Here is a 23,003-nt window from a genome sequence, read left to right as displayed (position 1 = left end):
AAATTAGAGATACCAAGGGAACATTTCATGCAAAAATGGGCTCAATAAAGGACAGAAATGGTAGGGACCTCACAGAAGCAGAAGATATTAAGAAGAGGTGGCAAGAATACACAGAAGAATTGTACAAAAAAGATCTTCATGACCCAGATAATCACAATGGTGTGATCACTCACCTAGAGCCAGATATCCTGGAATGTGAAGTCAAGTGGGCCTTAGAAAGCATCACTACGAACAAAGCTAGTGGATGTGATGGAATTCCAGTTGAACTATTTCAGATCCTGAAAGATGATGCTGTGAAAGTGCTGCACTCAATATGCCAGCAAATTTGGAAAACTCAGCAGTGGCCACAGGACTGGAAAAGGTTAGTTTTCATTCCAATCCCTAAGAAAGGCAATCCCAAAGAATGCTCAAACTACTGCACAATTGCACTCATCCCACATGCTAGTAAAGTAATGCTCAAAATTCTCCAAGCCAGGCTTGAGCAATACGTGAACTGAGTACTCCCAGATGTTCAAGCTGGTTTTAGAAAAGGCAGAGGGACCAGAGATCAAATTGCCAGCACCCACTGGATTATCGAAAAAGCAAGAGAGTTCCAGACAAACATCTATTTCTGCTTTATTGACTGTGTCAAAGCCTTTGACTGTGTGGATCACAATAAACTGTGGAAAATTCTGAAGGAGATGGGAATACCAGACCACCTGACCTGCCTCTTGAGAAACCTGTATGCAGGCCAGGAAGCAACAGTTAGAACTGGACATGGGACAACAGGCTGATTCCAAATAGGAAAAGGAGTACGTCAAGGCTGTATATTGTCACCCTGCTTATTTAACTTATATGCAGAGTACATCATGAGAAACGCTGGTCTGGAAGAAGCCACAAGCTCGGAATCAAGATTGCCGGGAGAATATCATAACCTCAGACATGCCAGATGACACCACCTTATGGCAGAAAGTGAAGAAGAACTAAAGAGCCTCTTGATGAAAGTGAAAGAGGAGAGTGAAAAAGTTGGCTTAAAGCTCAACATTCAGAAAACTAAGATCACGGCATCTGGTCCCATCACCTCATGGGAAATAGATGGGGAGATAGTGGAAACAGTGTCAGACTTTATTTTTTTGGGCTCCAAAATCACAGCAGATGGTGACTGCAGCCATGACATTAAAATATGCTTACTCCTTGGAAGGAAAGTTATGACCAACCTAGATAGCATATTAAAAAGCAGAGACATTACTTTGCCAACAAAGGTCTGTCTAGTCAAGGCTGTGCTTTTTCCAGTGGTCATGTATGGATGTGAGAGTTGGACTGTGAAGAAAGCTGAGCGCTGAAAAATTGATGCTTTTGAACTGTGGTGTTGGAGAAGACTCTTGAGAGTCCCTTGGACTGCAAGGAGATCTAACCAGTCCATCCTGAAGGAGATCAGTCTTGGGTGTTCATTGGAAGGACTGATGGTGAAGCTGAAACTCCAATACTTTGGCCACCTGATGCAAAGAACTGACTCATTGGAAAAGACCCTGATGCTGGGAGGGATTGGGGGCAGGAGGAGAAGGGGACAACAGATGATGAGATGGCTGGATGGCATCACCGACTCGATGGACATGAGTTTGAGTAGACTCTGGGCGTTTGTGATGGACAGGGAGGCCTGGCGTGCTGCGATTCATGGGGTCGCGAAGAGTCAGACATGACTGAGCGACTGAACTGAACTGAATTTGATTAATATGTGTCTTGGGGTGTTTCGCCTTGGGTTTATCCTGTTTGGGACTCTCTAGGTTTCTTGGACTTGTGTGACTATTTCCTTCTCCATTTTGGGGAAGTTTTCAGCTATATTCTCCTCGAGTATTTTCTCATGGCCTTTCTTTTTATCTTCTTCTTCTGGGACTCCTATGATTTGAATGTTGGGGTGTTTCACATTGTCCCAGAGGTCCCTGAGGCTGTCCTCATTTCTTTTGATTCTTTTTTCTTTTTTCCTCTCTGCTTCATTTATTTCCACCATTTTATCTTCTACCTCACGTATCCTATCTTCTGCCCCTGTTATTCTATTGTTGGTTCCCTCCAGAGTGTTTTTGATCTCATTTATTGCATTATTCATTTTTAATTGACTCTTTTTTATTTCTTCTAAGTCCTTGTTAAAAATTTCTTGCATCTTCTCAGTCCTTGTCTCCAGGATATTTATCTGTAACTCCATTTTGTTTTCAAGATTTTGGATCATTTTTATTATCATTATTCTAAATTCTTTTTCAGATAGATTCTCTATCTCCTCCTCTTTTGTTTGGCTTGGTGGGCATTTTTCATGTTCCTTTACCTGCTGGATATTTCTCTGCCTTTTCATCTTAGTTAGATTGTTGTGTTTAGGGTGGCCTTTCTGTATTCTGGCAGTCTGTGATTCCTTTTTATTGTGGAGGTTTCTCCCAGTGGGTGGGGTTGGGCGATTGGTTTGTCAAGGTTTCCTGGTTAGGGAAGCTTGTGTTGGTGTTCTGGTGGGTGGAGCTGGATTTCTTCTCTCTGAAGTGCAATGGAGTTTGCACTTCAATGCAGTAGTGAGTTTTGAGATGGGTCTATGGGTTTGGTGTGACTCTGGGTAGCCTGTATATTGATGCTCAGGGCTATGTTCCTGCATTGCTGGAGAATTTGCATGGTATGTCTTGCTCTGGAACTTATTGGCTCTTGGGTGGTGGTTGGTTTCAGTGTAGGTATGGAGGCTTTTGGATGGTCTCTTATTAATTGGTGTTCCCTGCAGTCAGGAGTTCTCTGGTGTTCTCAGGTTTTGGGCTCAAGCCTCCTGCCTCTGGATTTCAGTCTTATTCTTCCAGTAGCCTCAAGACTTCTCCATCCATACAGCACTGATAATAAAACTTCTAGGTTAATGGTGAGAAGATTCTCCACATTGAGGGACACCCAGAGAGGTTCACAGAGTTACATGAAGAAGAGGAGAGGGAGGAAGGAGATAGAGATGAGCAGGAGGAGAAAAAGGGGGACTCAAGAGGAGAGAGACAGATCTAGGCAGTACTCTCCTCCCTAAGTGTTCTCCGCAGCCCAGAACTCCCACAGAGATTCACAGAATTGGATTGAGAAGTGAAGGGGGAGGGAGGAAATAGAGGTGATCTGGGAGAGAAAAAGGAGAGTCAAAAGGGGGAGAGAGTAATCAAACCAGTAATCACACTCCTGAGTAAAAATGGGTACTGAAGATTGGATTCTTAAATGTCCAAAATTGATATCAAATACCGAAAAACAAAGATTAAAAATCTAGAGTACAGGTTAGACTCTTAAAAATACAATATTAAAAAAAACAAAAACACAAAAAATTTAAGAAATATATATGAAGTTCTCTTTAAAAATAGGGTCCCCTTTTTTTTGCAAGGTTATAGTGGGTTATAAAAATGAAAATTAAGGAGTAATAGAGGACTTTAAAAAAAAAGAAAACAAATTTTTTTAATTAAAAAAATAATAGTAAAAATATATCTAGGAATTTCTCTGGAGCTGTTGCAGGCAGTGTGGGTTCAGTTCAGTTTCAGATAATTCCTTTTTCCAGCTTATACTTCTCAATATCTATAGGCCCTTTCCAGTGTAGTTGGTGTTAACTACAGGGATTTTAACCTGTTGCACCTGTCACTTCTAAAGCGGTTCCCTTTGTTGATTTGGCTTCTGTTCGCAGGTCTCTACAGTGTCTAATTTCCGCCCTGACACAAGTGGGTGGAGGTGGTCTCTTGTTTAGGTTCGCTTGTTCAGTCGTGCTGCGGGGAGGGAGGGACACTACAAACAAATATCACTGGCATGTGTGGGGAGCACTCGCAGTGTTCCAGCCACACTGGGTTTGCCCCTGCTCATGGCATGTGTGCTTTCCCCGTCTACACTGCTCAGGCTCCAGGTTGCTCTACAAGGTGTGGGCCCTGAGTTGCGTTCATTTCCCAGGCCTAAGCCACTCAGGTTCAGGTTCTCAGGTACTCCACAAAGGCGCAGACTCGGTTGGGCCTGCGTTTTGTGCCTTTCCCGGTCGGAGCAGCTGAGACAACCAGAAGCTCAACGAGCACACTCTCTTCAGGTGCAGCGCGACTTCTCCCCTCCCCGGTCCCAGCCTCAGCTTCCGGGCGCGCCCGGTCCGGTGCGCCTTGTGTCTCTTCTGGGGAGCTGATCTCTGGCTGAGACCCTCCTGGCGGATGTCAACCATCCAGAATCTCAGGAAGTCTTTGGTTAGAAACTGGAAGCCTGTTTCCACTTTGGTAGGGGATGCTGTCTCTGGGGCCGAGTTTGCCCCTTTCAGCCTCTGGCTGGCGCTGCCTCCCTCCCTGCCTCCTGCCTCTGGCGGGGGATGGGCTGGTCCGCAGCTGGCTAGCTCTTCTCTGGTATTGCTCAGTCCTTTGTTCTGCGGAATGGGCTGGCTGTGCCTTAGGTTAGGGCTTTTCACAGGTTAATTCTCTCTCTCTCTCTTGCTATCCCACAGTTTAAGTTCCTATCTCACGTTAGCTCCCTCAGATTGCCCTCAGGGTGTTCAGGTCTGGTCCTTACCCTAAGCAATGCCGCCTGCTCCTCTCTGTTTAGCCCCCACTTGCTGGTGGCAGATGTGAGTGTCTGGGGTAGTTTTCTGCTGGGAGTTGCTTTTAGGCATGTAATCTGTGGGTTTTATTTATTTCTCCTCCTGGTTAGGTTGCCCTCCAAGATTTGAAAACTTCCCCCAGACCCGCCGGTGAGAGGGTTTCCTGGTGTTTGGAAACTTCCTCTATTAAGACTCCCTTCCTGGGACGGATCTCTGTCCCTAACTCTTTTGTCTCTCTTTTTATCTCTTATATTTTGTCCTACCTCCTTTCAAAGACAATGGGCTGCTTTTCTGGGTGCCTGATGTCTTCTGCTAGTGATCAGAAGTTGTTTTGTGTAGTTTGCTCAGCGTTCAAATGTTCTTTTGACGAATTTGTGGGGGAGAAAGTGGTCTCCCTGTCCTATTCCTCTGCCATCTTAGCTCCTCCCACATATGGTTATTGAATGCTTGGAATGTTCTAGTGTGACTGAGGAACTGACCTTTTACTTTTATTAATAATTTAAATAATTTAATGATCAATAATCTCCCTTGGACAGCAAGGAGATCTAACCAGTCCATCCTAAAGGACATCAGTCCTGGGTGTTCACTGGAAGGACTGAGGCTGAAGCTGAAACTCCAATACTTTGGCCACCTGATGTGAAGAGCCGCCTCACTGGAAAAGACCCTGATGCTGGGAAAGATTGAGGGCAGGAGGAGAAAAGGATTACAGAGGACAAGATAGTTGGAGAGGACGAGATGGTTGGATTGCATCATTGACTCAGTGGACATGAGTTTGAGCAAACTCTGGGAGATAGTGAAGGACAGGGAAGCCTGGCATGGGGTCACAAAGAGTCAGACATGACTGAGTGACTGAACAACAACAAATTAATTTTAACTAATTTAGGGGACTTCCCTGGTAGTCCAGTGGTTGAGAATCTGCCTGCCAATTCAGGGGACGGAGGTTCAATCCCTGATCAGGTAACTAAGATTCCACATGCTGCGGGGCAACTAAGTCTGCACACTATATCTACTGAGCCCATGCACCACAACTAGAGAGAAGCCTGTGTGCTGCAACCAAGACCTGATGCAGCCAAATAAATAAATAAATATTAAAAAAATAATCATTTTAATTCACTTAGATTTTAACAGTTACATGCAGCTAGTGGCGAATATGTTGGCCAGTTCAGCTCTGTATGATAATATTGTGGCTTACACAGTTTTCCAAAAATTCATAAAAACATTCTTATATATCTAGAGTTGAAGACAATCATTCACAACATATTTCAAGGGTCGACTACTAGTGAATGAATAAATATTATTGCAACTTACGATGTATCTGAAAATAGTTATGAAGAAAACTTTTACAGCTTGCAGGAGTCACATGGCTAAGGAGGACTCTTATCTAATCAACCACTTAGAGGACAGAGTTAAGTTTTTTAATAGTAATCAAAGTAAGTCAAACCTGAGTTAATTTTAAGACCATAATATAATCGTTTCCTCTGTTGCAGGGAGGAGGGAAATGCTGTCCCTTAAGATTTTTGTCCAGTGCTGTAAAGATTCCATTATCTTATTCTGGATCTTTTTCAAAAACCTCAAAAACCATTTAAAGTCAAATGGGCTGTCCAAATGAAGTAATAGTGCTTTTTTTCATTTCCAGTGGGTTGGAGGATAGGGAGTATGGTAAATGGGAGAAAGTTATCCTAGGAAGAATAAAGAAAAAGTGAGAAAAGTGATCTGGAACTATTTTCTAGTAGACCAAGGTTGTGGGGAGTTTTACTGCTTTGTGATGGTTGTTCAATCCTAGTTCCAATTCTAATTTTGTGTTGTTTCCATTGAACTAAACTTACGTTTTCTGTCAAAATATTTAAGTTTGAGAAAATGTGGCCTAGATTAAAATTCAACAATAGTGGATAATAGCAAGTTCCTATTTTTAAAGTAATTATATGTCTGCTATGAATTTTTAAAGATAACATAAATCTAAAATGTGATTCATCTTCCATTTATTATAACTTATTGCTGGGATTTATACTTAGATATTACCTTACATGATTTAAAAACCCCAAATCTTATTGAAATAATGGTAACTTTTGGCACTGAGAATTTGGCTGTAAGAAAACCACAGCCAACACCAGTATAATATTTATGGGCACTGAAACAGAATAAAAATATCAGCAAATGCCTCTGTCTGGCTTTTTGCTGATTTCTTTAATTTACCTTTAGTTTCCTCCGTGCATTGAATTTCCGCAGTTGCTCTACTGTTTCTGGAAGATGAATCTTGTAGGCATAACGATCCCGCTCCTAAAAAAAGATGAAAGATAATGAACACACATAGTTCTTTATAAAAGTGAAGAAGCTAAATTTAAAATAAACAACAAGCCCAATTGGATATGAAGGTCAAAACTGATAGTAAAATAGTATTTCATTTTCATCAATAACAAAGGGTTAAAATAATGGTCCATGTACTTTTTCAGATACATGGCTATGTGACTAAAATAATTCATCATAATTATTATGAAGGCATGAAGTTAACTTTGACACAATCTTGTCAGGTAAAATGAGCCTTTAGGAAATTAACTCACAACTAATTCAGCATTCTGAGTTGTCAAGAATAACTGGATTTTAAAAGAAAAGTCACAGTATCTTCAAACTAGGACAAACTTATCAAGCCCATTCTAATCCAACCATTTCTCCATGTGGGATCCCCTTCAATCTCTGATGGATGATCACTCTGTTTGACTTCATATAATAGGAGAGTATCACTTTATGGCAGCCCACTACAATTTTAGTGAAAAATTCTTGAACGTGAAAAAATTCTTACTCAGCCCACCTGTGGCTTGTCTGGACTAGCTCTTCTCTTACTCTCACAGAGTAAACACAATCCCTCTTCCATATAATACCCCTTTAGTAGATATGAGGGGGTTCATGCTTCCACTGAATCTACTCTTCTCTGTGATAACATCTCCAGTTGCCAACTTCTCATGTGTATTTCAAATCTCCTGTCATTCTCCTTATTGCCCTCTTTGGTTCTAATCTGTCAATGTATCTTGAAGATTTTATGCCACAGGTACTTATTTTAGAAATATTTCTTGAGTACCTACTATGTGCCAGGCATTGTTCTATGCACTTGGGATTAACAAGTAAACAAAACCTTAACAAAGATTCTGGCCCTCATGTAGTTCATATTTTAATGGGACAAGATAAGAAAACACAAAGAAGGGAAATTATAGAGTATGTTAAGAGTGCTATGGAATAAAGCAAAAAGAAAGGCAGGGTGAAGGTACATTGCCATTTAAAGTAGGGTGGTCAAAGTACAACCCAACTGAGAAAGTGACATCTAAGAGGTAAGGAGAGTGGTCTAGGCAGATAGAACAACTAAGTGCAAAGGCCTTTCAAAGGAGACAGTGTGCCTGAAATTTTCAATAAATAGCAAGGAGACCCATGTGTGTGGAGTAAATAGTAGATCAGATTAGAGAAGTGGCAAGTCTGGTGCAGACCTTCAGGGGCCTTTGGCTTTTATTTTACACTTGATCTTAGGCAAAAGGCCGAGAAGTGATCTTTGGCTTTTATTTTGAGTGGGAGATGGAGCAACTGGGAGGTTAGAAGCTGGAGTGGTGTGATCTGACAATGTAGAGGAATACTCTGGCTGTTGTGTTGAGACTAGATTGGAAAGGGGAGAGAATTAAAAAAATAAAAGCATGGAGACCAGTTAGGAGGTTATTGTAGTAATCCAGGGGGGAAATGATGGTGGATAAAACCAGATGGAAACAATAAAGAGAGTGAAAGGGAGATAGACTCTGAATGTAGTTTGTCTTCCTGAAAAAGTTTTACTGAGGTATAATTAGCATACAATTAACTGCACATATACGATGGGATAAGTTTTGACATATGTATACAAACATAAAACCATCCCCACAACCATAATGAACATATCCAACACTCTCAAAAGCTTTCTTGTGTCTCTTTTGTCACCCCCTTCCCCACCCCCAGGCAACCACTGATCTATTCTCTGTTACTTTAGATTAGTTTGCATTTTCTAGAATTTTATATAAATGGGATAATACAGTACATATTAATTATTATCCAACTTTATTCACTCTGCCTAAATATTTTAGCTTCACCCCCATTGTTGCATATATCAATAGTTCATTCTGTTTTATTGCTGGGGTTATTCCATTGAATGTGCTGTGCTTAGTCGCTCAGTTGTGTCTGACTCTGCAACCCCATGGACTGTAGCCCACCAGGATCCTCTGTCCATGGGCATTCTCCAGGCAAGAATACTGGAGTGGGTTGCCATGCCTTCTGCCAGGGGATCTTCCTAACCCGGGGATCGAACCTAGGTCTCCCGCACTGCAGGCAGATTCTTTACCATCTGAGCCACCAGGGAAGCCCATTCTATTGAATAGATGTACCATAACTTGTTTATCCATTCACCTGTTAATGCACCCTGGCTTGTTTCCAATTTTTGCCTGCTATGTATAAGGATGCTATGAACATTAATGTACAAGTCTCTGTATGGACCTAAGTTTCATTTCTCTTAGGCAAACATGGAGGAGTAGAATGGCTAGGTCATTTTATAAGAATATGTTAAACTTTTTAGGAAACTATGAAAGTTTTCCAAAGTGGCTGTACCATTTTACTGTTCCCACAATAGGTATGAGTTCCAGTTGTTCAACATCCTCACCAACACTTGGTGAGCCCCTGGGTAGCATACAAGAAGGACAGACTAGATGAGTACTGCAAAGGCATTGAAAATGAAACTGGCATTTGAACCATAGTGCGTAAAAATGGGCTAGGACGTGTGTTCTGAATCTAACTGGGTTAACTGCCTACCAAAATAGAAGATTTAAATAAGAATCATAGTCTTATAACATAATAATACTAGAAATGCCCAGCACACTGTCCAAAATTACTCTTCATACTAAGAACCAGGAAAATCTCAACTAAATTAAATTTAAACACTTCTACTCTACAGGCTTTAACCCTTCTATAGGCTTCCTAATTCTGAATATCTCAAAGCACTCACCAAGCCTCATCAATTTTCCTTAATCGCTCTCAGTTTGGATACTTCTTTCCCATTCCCACTATGACTCCCTGGTTCAGGCCCTGTCACTTCCTGACTGGACAGACCAGCTTCTATAGGACCTTTTTGTCTCTACTGCTTGTATCCTGACAGGTAACCCACCTGTGTACAATGTCCAAAGGAATTACATGAGCATGCTGCTCATATAATTTTGCATCACTCAAAAGCTTGCAGTAGCTTTTTACTCTCTATACCCTAATATCTAAAGTACCAAATTTGGCATTCTAGACAAATTCTTCCCTCACACCAAATTTTCAGTCTACTGCAACCCTATTTAAATAGCTGACATTTTGTACTATACCAGTGTTTCCTGACCCCTTCCCCGAATACCCTGAACACTTATAATGCTGTGCCTCCTCTGTGCCTCCCACATGGGGTATATGGCCCCTTTAGTCCTATTAACATGTGCAGCCTCCCTCCCCACTATCCAGTGTGTAGCACTAGCCTACAGTGACCTCTCATGCTCCCCGTTAGTCTCCCAGGGACCATACTTCCGTATTCTTGTGAGATGCCTCTCACGTGTGACTTCTTTGAGGTTATCTTTCTGTGTCTTTATGTTATATGAACAGCATTTGAAATTTCATTTCACGGTCTCACCATGCCTTTCTCTAATATGTTGGGAAGTTTAGAAGATAACAGACAGTGAAGTGAAAAGGGAGAGAATGATACACTCAAACATTTTTTAAAAATAAAATTATGCTTATATTATGATTCCTGATATTTTCTAAGCAGATGAAATCATAAAATTAAAAAGTCTATTAATGTACTTCTTACCACAAAACAAGTAAATATTAACTCCACAGCATTATAAAACTAAGACAAAAGAATAAAGATAATATTTTCCAGATTAAATAGTCCTACCTGAAACTAACAGTACTGTGATATGAATTCAGAAAAATGTCATTAGCAATGTGTCTTGCATTTAAAGAGGTGTTTGATTCACTATCCATTGTGCACACGAAATGCTAAATATACATTTAAATGATGTGTTGATTGATTCTTCCAAAATTCAAATTGATTAGGCTAATATAAATACCCTTTTCATCTTTATTATAGTCAATATACTTGGAATCTACATATTAAGGCTACAAAGGGTGTGAAAAGAGCTTAACTGCCTGTGAGAAAATTATAATCTTAGTTGTTCTTACTTTTGTTGGAATGAATATTTACAGCAAACAGCACTAATTTAGATAAAAGTATTAAACAGGTATAATTTAACAACTTCAAGACATTCACATATTAATTGGTCTATTTACTCAAATTCCCATTTTATATGTCATGATTGAATAGGACTTTTTTGTGGTCTTGCCAAAGAAATAATAATTTTTTTGGACACAAAACAGTGGTATCATGACTTTGAGTACTCCTTACTAAAAGGATTTTCATCATCTTATTTCTTTACATTGCAGTTACTCAGAAGTTTTTAATATTTAAACTTTAGCTTAAAGTTTAGCCATTGCTAAATTACCACCACTTCTATGCACAGCAATGATTTAAAAGTATACATGGAAAAGTACTGAAATATAACATAAGCCTATTCTCATCAGCTTGATAACTTCTCAATGAATTTTTCCATCTTCAGATAACACACTGTGGTGAAAAGTCTTCAGTAATTTTTTCATTTAAGTTACTGACACTTTGTCTTTTGTCTTTGTGGTGCCAGAAATCTGTTGTCTATTAAACTCAGATTATTTGGCAAAAGAACTATAATCATTGCAGGGATAAGAGTTTCCAAAAATAAATATTATTAGTCAACATATGCAAGATAATGAAAGCCAAATTTTCTAAAGGATATTAAAAATGACTAAAATGGCTGCCATTTTCACTGTTACTTGGCATTTAAACTAGCTGCAAACAAAAAAAAGATCCTCACGATAAGAAACTGAGAAAAGCAAAGGCAAATCAGGAGGTTCCCCTGAACTGTTTATTTCTGGGAGAAAATAAGTACTAAGAAAGTATCTCAGAACTGCTCACTCTTTTCTGGAGGAAGTCAGGAATAACTATAGCTGGGGAATTCAAGTCAAGAATAGCTAGAGCTGAGTATCAGAGGATTGAATGCCAATGTGAAAAGTAATATTCTTAAGGAGAATCAAGATCTACTGGAATTTCAACATTGTTCAATCATACTATTATCCCATGTCATCTTAAGGTACACTATTAACCTATATTCAAATATTATTATTTTGTATAATTTCTGGGGAGCTAGCATGGTATAGTAGTGTGAACACATTTATACATTCACTCATTAAATCATTAACTGATATTTATGAGCACCTACTAAATGTCAGGGGCTTCCCAGGTGGTGCTAGTGGTAAAGAACCCATCTGCCAATGTAGGAGATATAAGAGAAACAGGCTTGATTCCTGGGTGGGGAAGATCCCTTGGAGGAGGGTATGGCAACCCACTCCAGTATTCTTGCCTGGAGAATTCCACGGACAGAGGAACCTGGCGGGCTACAGTCCATAGGGTTGCAATGAGTCAGACACAATTGAAGCGACTTAGCATGCACACACTACATGTCAGACACTTTCAAAGGTTCTATACAGAAGTGAACCAAGAGACAAAAATTCTTGCTCTGTATGCAGCTTATATTTTATGGAAGTAGAGAAACAAATAAATAAAATGTAAGTATGTCTCATGGTGACCAATGCTATGGAAAAAAAGTAAGGCAGGAAAGTGGGGTAGGGAATACTGGTGGCAGGGGACATTTCTTCCCTCAAATTTTAAATTGGGTGGTCAGGGAAGATCTCACTAAGAAGCTGCTATCTAAGCAAAGACTGAAGATGGTGAGGGGATAAGCCATGAAGATAGCTTGGGGAATAGTATTCTAGGGAAAGGGCATTACTAACACAGGCACTGAGGCAAGTGTGGGCTTGCTGTTTGAGGAACAGCGAGGAGGTTGACATGAGGGAACAAAGTGAGATGAGGAGAGTGGGAAGGGGTGAAGTCAGAGAGGTATCAGGGAGTGAAATGGTAAACTAAATTAATAATACTTCAGGGGACAGGTCTAGCCTAAAGGTATAAACTCAGGGTGTACAGATAGCATTTGAAGCCATTAAAACTATTGGTAAACGAGGTCTCCAAGGGTTTGGGGCTTCCCTGGTGGCTCAGCGGGTAAAGAATCCACCTGCAATGCAGGAGACCTGGGTTTGGTCCCTGGGTTGGGAAGATCCCCTGGAGAAGGGAATGGCTACCCACTCCAGTATTCTGGCCTGGAGAATTGCATGGACTGTATAGTCCATGGGGTCACAAAGAGTCAGACATGACTGAACAACTTTCACTCTCACTTTCCAAGGGTCTGAGTGTAGACAGGAAGAGGAAGAGCAAGGGGCTGTAGTACTCCATTGGGAAGACATGGTACAGGGAGGTGAGGAAGAATCAGCAGGATCTGGAAGGGGCTGCCACAGAGGTAGAAGGGAAACCAGGAAGAGAGGTGCCCTGAGGCCAAGGGAAGACAGAGTTCCAGAAGTATGGATGTCCAATTGTTGATATGCCAAGAGGGAGAATCATGAGATCTGACCACCAGACTCAGCAACGTGAAGGTCACTGGTGACTTGACGACTTGACAAGAGCTATTTTAGTGGAGTTGGTAGGATTGCAACACTGACTAGGGTGGGTTCAAGAGAAAGAGATGGGGGAAACTGGGGAAAGTGAGTAGAAATAACACTTTCTAGGAGTTTTGCTGTCCAGGGGAGCAGAGAACAGAGGCAGAGTCTGGAGCGGGTTGTAGGGTTAGGAGAACATGCGTGTGTGTGTGTGTAATGAAAATAAATGGTAGCTTGTTAGATCCCACAGAGATAGGAAGGTGCTGATGCAGGGAAGGGCTCACAAGTGGGAGCTCTGACCTTGAGTAAGTGAATGGGATAGGATCTTGAGTACAAGGGAAAGGGGTGTGGTAGGCTGAATCCTGGTTCTAACATCAACAACTTTTGTGACTTGGGGCAAGATTCTTAACCTGAGGCTTAGTTTTCTCACATGTAAAGTGAGAATTTCCTGGAACTGTTGAACACTGTAATGTCTTCATCAAATAGTACTATCTCACTGAAGTCCCAAGTTATAATTTTCTTTAATAGCAATACTTCATTGGCAGGATGGAATATAAAAAGAACGTTTAAAATCTGCTTTTTCTAGAGCCTGGGAGCCACAACTACTGAAGCCCACACACCCTGGAGCCCCTGCTCCACAAGAGAAGAAGTCCCTGTGACGAGAAGCCTGCACATCACAACTAGAGAGACGTTCCCTCTTGCTGCAACTAGAGAAAGCCAGCATGTAGCAATGGAGACCCAAGTGAAAGTGAAGTCACTCAGTCGTGTCTGACTCTTTGCGACCTCATGGACTACAGCCTACCAGGCTCCTCCATCCATGGGATTTTCTAGGCAAGAGTACTGGAGTGGTTGTCATTTCATTCTCCAGGGGATCTTCCCAACCCAGGGATCGAACCCAGGTCTCCCATATTGCAGGAAGATGCCTTACCATCTGAGCCACCAGGGAAGCACCCAGCACAGCCATAAATAAATAAATAAAATTTAAAAAATCTTTTCCTTAAGAAAATAAATCTGTATCTAGTATCTATTGAAATAAAAATAATGCTATAAAGTATACAGTCACAACCAAAGCAATGATAATCGCTTTTTAAATATCACATACTAAGTTCGCTTTCTGTTGTTCATGTTGTGCATCCTTGGAAGATGTGTTGGTAGAGAACAAACAAGCCTTCCTCTGGGATGGATTTTGCCTTAATCCTCTTCTGTACCCTCTTGTGATGAAGCTGAATGTCATTCAAATGGTACATCCTCTTAGATGTTTACAGAGAATGCACAGAAACAATAAATAAGGTGAACAAAACTAATTAAAAAAATGCTCAGAAAAAAAAAGGGTGGAAAGGGGCACCTTACAGAGTAATGCATTCTTGTCACTGGAACTGTCCAAATAAAGTGCAGATGGCCACCTAAGAACTCACATACCTTAAGCCATGGGTGATTAAGTGCTTCATAAACAGTGATCCTCTCGGCGGGATCCAGCATCAGCATTCGGCGTACGAGGTCTTTGGCACTTTCAGAGATATGGCTCCACTGCCTTGGATTCATCTGAAGAGGGGGAAAGGAAAATTACACAGGTAGGTTCAGTTAGACGTTAATGTTCACTGTTAATATTCCTACACTGTTTCAACGCAAATAAGATTCAGGTAGCAAAGTAGAGAAATCGGATTCTAAAGACTTGCTTTCTAAGGAAGAAGAGGACTGAGGTCATGCATTTCCTGTTGCTCAACACATGAGAATTTGCATCAGTAAATATTCTTTATATATACTCTGGTTAGATATATAAAAATATTTTTAATAATTGAAGAACAAAATGTTCACGATTCCAGGTTCTATCTCAGGTAAAATAAAAAGTCTAGCATCTAGACTCTAAGGAGATGAGAATACTTTGATCTAGAAAGGACTAAAATAAAATTTAAAAATTTTAAAGAAGTATTTTTAATATTTTGTTTTTAAAACTGGGAATTAGTGGTAACTGTGAAGCCATACAAAGCAGCTTTTATTAATAGGATACTTTGGTCACTGTATGTCATTTTCAGCATTTAGGAAAAAATATATTACTATAGGCCTTACAAAAAACCCAATTTACTTGTATATTATTCTTAGTGAAGTGACATTTTTTCCTCTTTTAGAGATGAGACAACTAAGCCACAAGGTAAGTTGGCTAAAGCCAAACAAAATAATAAATTATGAGCTGTTCCTAAGACACAGGACTCATGAGCAAGGCTGTGGATCTCTGAGGAAAAGAGCTGGAAGACTCCTGGGAAAAGAGGTCTGTCTGAGACCAGGAACCAGGAAGAAATGGAAAGGAATGCTTGGGGCTTGGGAAGCCAAGTAGGGACATAAGGGAAGAGGCGGAGCAGGGTCTCACTCCCTATTTAATATCAGGAAACTGACTGAGTGAGTGAGCACGTAGGAGCTGTCTGTTGCCAGGAGCTTTAAGCAATGCCATGGCTTTAACCGGCAGAGACCCATGTCACTTTCTATGGGAGAAAGATGCAGAATAAAGTCCCAACACTTTAAAGCCAAATGAAATCACTGCTTGCATTGTAATACACACGAATCATTATAATCTGGCCAAGGTTTAGCATCAGGCATTTTGTTCTGGCTAATGTGAAGCTTTGTTCTAGTAGATAGAGAGTGGAAAATGTTCCATCTTTTTTGTATAACAGGCAGAATTCTAAGCGGTAGTCACTTCTCTTGTCAGATCCCTTAATTAAAAGTGAATGCCGTGAAACTGTTGAAATACTGTCATCCTACTGAAACTGTGATCGGTTGACGAGTTTGAAATAGGGAGGCGAGTGATTAGATGGGGCTTAGACAGCCTTGCTTCCTCTTCACCATCCTGGAGATGATGTTCTCTTTCATGTCTGAATGATCTGTTCTCAGGAAAGGTGTTGAGAAACCATCTGAAAGTGGTCATAAGATTTCTGAAGTGAACAGAGGTTGAGAAGTATACTCCCTGGTCCTTTTCATGAGGGAGCCCAATCCAGGGTTTTCTCTTTGTCAGAGAAGAATAGCTGATATTAATTTGGGAGGTTGAGTATATCTTTACCATCTGAGCCATCAGGGAAGCCCTTGAATATATAAGGGAGAACAAAACAGGGCTATAAAGCAGTCTTAATTATTTGAATATGAAAGCGAGGCAGCTGAGAACTCCTGCTGTGTAGACACCAATTGGATATCCAGAAACAAGTGATATAAGGTGACATTGTATCTTTTATAGACTTTGGGAAATTTATTTAAGACCAGTAGCAGCTTATAAACTATGACATTTTGTCATCAAAATTTTCTTGAAAATACTCACAGAGATCAAGGATTTTTAATTTTTGTTGTTGTTAAGAACTACCAGGGTGGTAAAATATTTTTGAGATATGCTCCAAAATAATCTAGTAGCATGTAGAATATAGATAAAACAAGATTGGCTGGATGTTGATAAATATTAAAGCTGTGGGTTCATTATACTATTATCTCTACTATTTTGTTAGAAATTTTCAGTAATAAAAAATTTAAAAATGAATGCTGACACAATCATAGTATTTTTTCTAAAGGCCCAGTAGAGTCATCACTGATAGTAAAGATCGATCTGTACTTCAAACTAAGCTACTGAAAACCTAGGGCCTTTGTAAGGAAAGCCATGAGTATAAGCGAGAGGTGAGGTTAGCCAAGTAAGAGTAAATATACTATTAACTTTAAACCCCCAGGTACAGAAATTATAGTATAGCTGCCACCATCCACCTGACTTATTATACTAGAATACTAAGAATAGGAAATTTTAAAACAATTAATCTTTTGGACATATTTGACTAGTCCAAATTTTTTTCTAAACAAAGAAACAAAGATAACTATTCAATGCTTTAAAAATAGACAAAATCAAATACCAAGAAGCCGTTGGAATGAAGCACATTGCCTTGGAAACCAGGAAGTTAGCAACTGAACAAACACAAAGGAAGAATTCTATTATTAGCAAATGCTTATAGCTCAAGAAGATAGGTGGGAGATTTTATTATATGGTACCTACGTCATAAGTTGCTGTGAGAATGAAAAGAGTTAATATAAGTAAAGTGCTTAGGACAGTTCCTGGAACATAGTAAGCACTATGTATGAGCTATCATTATTGCTAGTATTATTATTACACAGATAGATTACTGTGTTTATTTTCACATGTTAGTATCTGATTTCACTTGGCAAAATTCAACAAGAAAGCCATAACCGTGCATTCCTGAAAGCTACCCACAATTTCCAGGGATTGAAGGGAGATGATTAACTTACAAGCAGTTTCCTGAGACTTTTAGTTACCTTGAAAGGATTGATTTTATTCCCCAATGGTCAACTGACTCTAAGAGAAGCAGAAAAACCTATACGTAAAACCTCTTTCTCTGTTAACAGAGTTTTCCCATAGATCTTCATCTAAATAAAGACAAACCTGTGTACCTTTATATGTAAGCTGATGGTACACAAGGAAAAAAGTACAAACCATTCTCACCAACTCACTTCCACAAGCTTCAGTTGCGATTTACAGAATAAGGCCACAACTCTGAAATTACTTTACCTTCATTTCTTTTTTTTTTCTCAAGTTTTGTCAAGTCCCATATAAAATTCTAACATTACTGAGGAACAGGGAAAAAAAAACTTTAGGGGCCTCAGAGTTTTGGAGTGTAGTGTTATATGAATATAAACCTGTGTGTTTGGTTTTTATGTTGCCATGCATGGCTGAAAACGAAAACAGTGATTTTGTTGAATAGAAAGTGCATGTGTTAATAATAACAGGAGAAAGGAGAACTTCCTCAAAATAAACTGCCCTGATTTGATAGCCAGACACATACTCCTCTGTGCTTCCCATACAGAGCATCGTATTCCATCAGCCATACAAGGTGGCACAGGGCAATAAAGTGGAAAAGCTAGGGTAGTGAAACCAACCCCAAGCTTATTTCCAAGAACCTCCTAGGTCTTTTTGGTATAGCCACTCATGATGTCAGTAATGGCTTCTTAAATTATTTAGTAATGAAAGTAATAATGTACTAATCAAAAGTCTGGGAATAGTACATGTAGTTTCCAATTCACAGGAGGCAAAGATGAATATAAATATTTAAATCACACCAAAATGGCTCTAAATTACATTATGAAAAACAGTTGTGATACTGGCATTTCAGTTTATCCTGGAAGGTAAACGGCAATTTTTTCAGCTGTGTTGGCTGACCACATAAAATGCAATAAAATAACATGCATGCTAGAGCAAAAACAAATAAAAGATAATAGACACTAAACCTAAAAGTAAGATAAAGAATTACTAAAATTACCTGGATGAAATTTCCATTTTAACTTTAGAAATGAAGTAATAAAGCCCTTTTCTCAAATTACACAAAGAAGGGCCAAAGAAGTTTATGCTCCAGCTCAGCCTGAATAAATGCGTTTGATCACCAGACAGCTAATGAATATTTTAAAATCTGGGCTCTGGTCTGTCACAGACACCTTACCCAGGGTAAAATAAAAGCTCACATTCTCTCACAGTAAATTCCAAGGAGTATTCCAAATTCTTTCCCTGAATTAGAATTTTATTTGAAATAAGTGGGGCACAAACGAATTACTATGAATTTGAGTTAGCTAAACAGGCAGTTTTGCTAGAATGTACTTGTGGTCAAAGATTTTGACTTGTAGTGTGGCTCTGTGACTCTGAGGGCCCAGAATGTGGAGGAAAGGGGGAACATCCATCGGGTCTCTGGTCTTTATACTGTATCAAAGACAAGTTGGGTCCCTGTTTTCTGGACTAAACACAGAGTTGGAATCCAAATACATGGGATAGACTAGAGGCAACACAGAGGGAATGAGAAGGGAGGAGTGAGGCAATGGTTTTTTTAAAGTCAGTCATCTGGATGATAATTTGGCTGAGAGCAACTCTGAAATTTACTTGAGAGCTTTGTTGCCTAACAAGGCTAGTGGATCAAAGATGCAAGCAAAATACTTTTCTCTGACTCGGTAACTATGTTGACATCAATAAACAATCCAAAGAGAGACAATAACTTAAAACATTTTTTTTCAGAATAATTTAATCTCAATGGAAAGATAAAACATTCATAATATATTACCTTATATTTTCCTTTAATAATGCCTTCAAACAATCTTTCCTTGGTTCCATAAAAAGGCAAACAACCGCTTAGCAGGATAAAAAGGATCACGCCACAACCCCAGACATCTACAGGTTTTCCATAAGGCTCTCTCTTGACAACTTCTGGGGCCATAAAATGAGGTGTTCCAACACGCCCTATATTTAAAATGACAACATCAAGGAAAAAATGTTTACATAAAATGGGCTTCCTCCTCATTTGAAAACTGAAAATAACAGTGTGAATAACAAGTTTAACAATGTAAATATTACCACCTTTTCCCTCCTCTATAAAACCAAGGAAAAAAAAAGCAGAAAGAAAAAAATTATTTATCTAATCACCTCTTGAAAATACTGAGTCCAGGAGAGAGAGGTACTCTGTCTTCTAACGCTGTTACTTCCTATTGAATTCTGCAGAGCGCATGGTAAATATTTACCTATTTCTTAAATCATGAAGAAGTTGTTTAAATTTTATAATTTTCACATGTTTGAAAAAAATTACTAAAAATACAGAGCAGAGACAGTGGCAGGGAGAGGGGGAACAAGTGAGAAAATATCCGTGGAGAAAAAGATTACTTTTGATTACCAAACAGAAATTCTCAAATTAAACCTAATGCTGAGAACTTTTGCTTGGAATATGACTCTGAATCTGAAATCCTGTTCAGTAGATTTTAGGAATTAATTGCAGCAATTAACAATGGTTAACAATATTTTGTTATAATAGGATTTTAGTTTCCTTCAAATATTAATATTGGAAGAGAATGAGAGCAAATATATGACATAAGCCAAAGCAAAATCATGAGGCTCTTCCCATTAGATTCTCTTTGATTTCTACCTTCTTTAAAGTGTTTTTCTTTTTCTTTTTCCCTATCAAAATTAGGTTTCAGGAAGGAATCTGAAAGCAGTTTGCACACCAGTAGCCATCTTTAACTCAGCATCCTCTTTTCTTCTGTAGAACAAAAGATTTGAATCCTAGGGAAATTCCTGTGGGAGGGGACGGCCTGCCAGATTTGATAGCTCTTCTAGCTCTAGGCGGGCCCAGTGCCCTCCTCTCCTCCCTTCCCCCCTACACCCCCCACCTCGTCATCCTGAGTCCAAGATCATTTTTATTTCGAAGACGGCACAAAACTTTATGGAGAGCTCGGAACAGTGTTCAGTTTAGAAAAAGACCTCAGAGATCTTCTAATCCAGCTAGAGAGAAAGCCTGTATCATAAAGTCTTGTTGGTGATTGTCAAACCTGGTTAGGATGGAAATGGTTGGGAACAGCTCTGAGCTTGTGCACTGGGAATGTTCCTTTGCTGCAAATCGTGGGTCCCCTTCTTCCCCCATGACAGGGGAGATTATGTTCAGGGTTCAGAGAGTGAAAATATTTTTATTTAAAATGTATGGTAGATCAGAGGAAACTCTGCCGGTTAGAAGGAAAGATTTTTATTTTCATTTTGCCCCATTTAGTTTCCTCAAGTAACATAAAGAAGCTTGAAATGATGAGAACTAAGCCTCCTACTTCATTAACAGCTGGGACAGGGCAGTGCCCTTGGAGAAATGTGCCTTGGTCTGATGGACAGGAGCTGGTAAAAGTAGGAAGAAGCAGGGTAAGAGATCAGAGTACTCATACCAGGGCACCAGCCAGGTACCTGCTGGTGGTTGGGATACTGCTTGGAAACGCAACTTGACTCTTACTACAAGACAGGGCCAAGCAACTCAAAATGCAGGTCTCAATCTGGGACTAGTCAAGAGCCCCCATGGCCAGCCCTGGACACCCACGGAGAGGTTCTCTCCATTTATCTAGATTGAAGACTACCATGGTACTGGAGAATCAGTGTTCATCCTTAAGGAAAATACATGTTTTTTGGTTAAGGAATTTGCTCATAAATGAAACATCGTGTGTTCTAGTCACTCAGTCATGTCTGACTATTTGCGACTCCATGGGCTGTTAGCCCGCCAGGCTCCACTGTCAGTGGAGTTCTCCAGTCAAGAATATTGGACTGGGTTGCCATTCCCTTCTTCAAGGGATCTTCCTGACCCAGGGACTGAACCTGGGTCTCCTGCATTGCAGGTAGATTCTTTACTACCTGATCCACCAGGGAAGTGAAAGAATTTATAGGAGTGGATTTTAAAAAAATTTATTTCATGCAGATTGGTAGAATGTGAAAGGACTGGAGTTACCCTTTAACATATACTGACCTCCCCAATTTTCTGGTTTGTGATCACTTGACTTTTCCTTCTTTGTGGTCACTTGATTTTTATGACGCTGACCACAGAATTCTAAGAATGAGAAGCCAAATTACCAAACCAAATTAAATGTCACTGTATATGAGACACTTCAGATGTGCATTTAAAAAATTTAAATGTTAGTTTTTTGATAATATAATAAAACCTTATTATCCAGAACCTCAGGGAAGGAGGAGTTGTTCTGAATAGGTACATATTCATTATACTTTAGGACTTGAATCTTTACACACCCACCCCTTTTTACTTTAAGAATTTTGGATGGCTCTCTTTCTATAATTTCCTGACTTCTTTTATACAAGATGCTGCAAATAATTCAACCTTTTCTTGATGACTCAGAATTATTATTGTGATACCAATGAAAGAAATCTGGTATAGAACCAAAAATGCATGCATACCCCAGAGAATAAAGGTTTATTTTTTTCAGTATAAAAGGTGGCTGTGCTTTCCAACTTTTGGTATCTGCTCAATGTACTTTTTTTTTTTGGTCAGGCTTTCATTTCTTTTCTTTCACTATGCTTACTCTAGCCTTGTCTTCTCCTCATTTGTTGCATAAAATTTGCTATAAACTGTAAACTCATTAGAAACCAAATTCTTTCACTTAGTAAAAATTTCCCAAGTGCCTGCTGGGTCTAGGACCACTGGGGACATACAAGGGATAAGCCATGGTCCCCCTTTGCCCTCACAAGGCTCAGTCTTTGATATAATTACAAACCCCCACATGAAATGCTACATGAAGGCCAGACAGCTATGGGAACGTGGGAGAGAAGGAACAGGGTTACCTAACTTGGGATGGTGAAAATCAGCCTGCTTCTAAGACTATTTCATTAACTAGATACACAAAATGACAAAAGGCATTCTAACCTGAGGGAAAGGCAGGTGTAAGCTATGAAGGAACGTCAATCCACAAAACTTTCTGAAAAATGGAAGCATGTCAGCCTCAGAGTGTGTCTTCACATGATCACTTGAGAGAACCATGAACAGGTATTAAGGGCAGGAAATGTCTTGCTGCTATTACATTTATTTTCTAGGTTCCTAGTTATATTCTGGATAAGTGAGTTTTCCAAACAGCTGAGTTTCTGATAGGGAACGTGTAAATATCTGTAAATGGCTTTTTACTATATAGAACATATAATGGACAGAATTACTTTTGATTTGGAGGACTGAGTGGTCAAAGATTCCAATCTAACAGGAAAATAGCTTTCTTTTAGATATTAGCAAATGAGCTGATACATTTTCAGAAGTGTCTTAAACAACATGAAAACTTTTTATAAGAGAAATCATTTATCCTCTATCTATATATGTATATTGCATTTTAAAGACATTGTAATGTTTGAATTAGTAATGCAAGCAAATGTATGTTTAAGAAATGACAGTATTTTGACCACCACAAAGTATTTTAACTCTGTAAGGACTGAGAAAAGTAAATTTTGCACAACTGATACACTGTGGATTAAAAATCAGCTTTAAAAATACAAACTTGATGGGAAAGATTCATGGACTTTAGGAAACTAGATTAACATGTAAAAAATGTCTGGATAAGTCAT

At 39.4% G+C, this 23,003-nt stretch overlaps 1 protein-coding gene across 8 annotated transcripts in view; it reads right to left on the bottom strand.

The window, feature by feature from the left end:
• The window catches only part of CASK (calcium/calmodulin dependent serine protein kinase), a 365,729-nt gene that overhangs the window by 104,812 nt on the left and 237,914 nt on the right, over positions 1-23,003 (bottom strand). For all 8 annotated transcript variants that reach the window (XM_043458309.1, XM_043458311.1, XM_043458313.1 and 5 more), the window contains exons 7-9: positions 19,210-19,385; positions 14,549-14,671; positions 6,719-6,802 (exon numbers count right to left, since the gene is read on the bottom strand). In XM_043458309.1, coding sequence (XP_043314244.1) covers positions 6,719-6,802; positions 14,549-14,671; positions 19,210-19,385 — 383 coding nt within the window. The remainder of the gene's footprint in view (positions 1-6,718; positions 6,803-14,548; positions 14,672-19,209; positions 19,386-23,003) is intronic.

The sequence above is a fragment of the Cervus canadensis genome, chromosome X (assembly GCF_019320065.1).
Source record: "Cervus canadensis isolate Bull #8, Minnesota chromosome X, ASM1932006v1, whole genome shotgun sequence".
Taxonomy (NCBI): Eukaryota; Metazoa; Chordata; class Mammalia; order Artiodactyla; family Cervidae; genus Cervus; species Cervus canadensis.
This window is presented reverse-complemented; position numbering and strand designations above follow the sequence as displayed.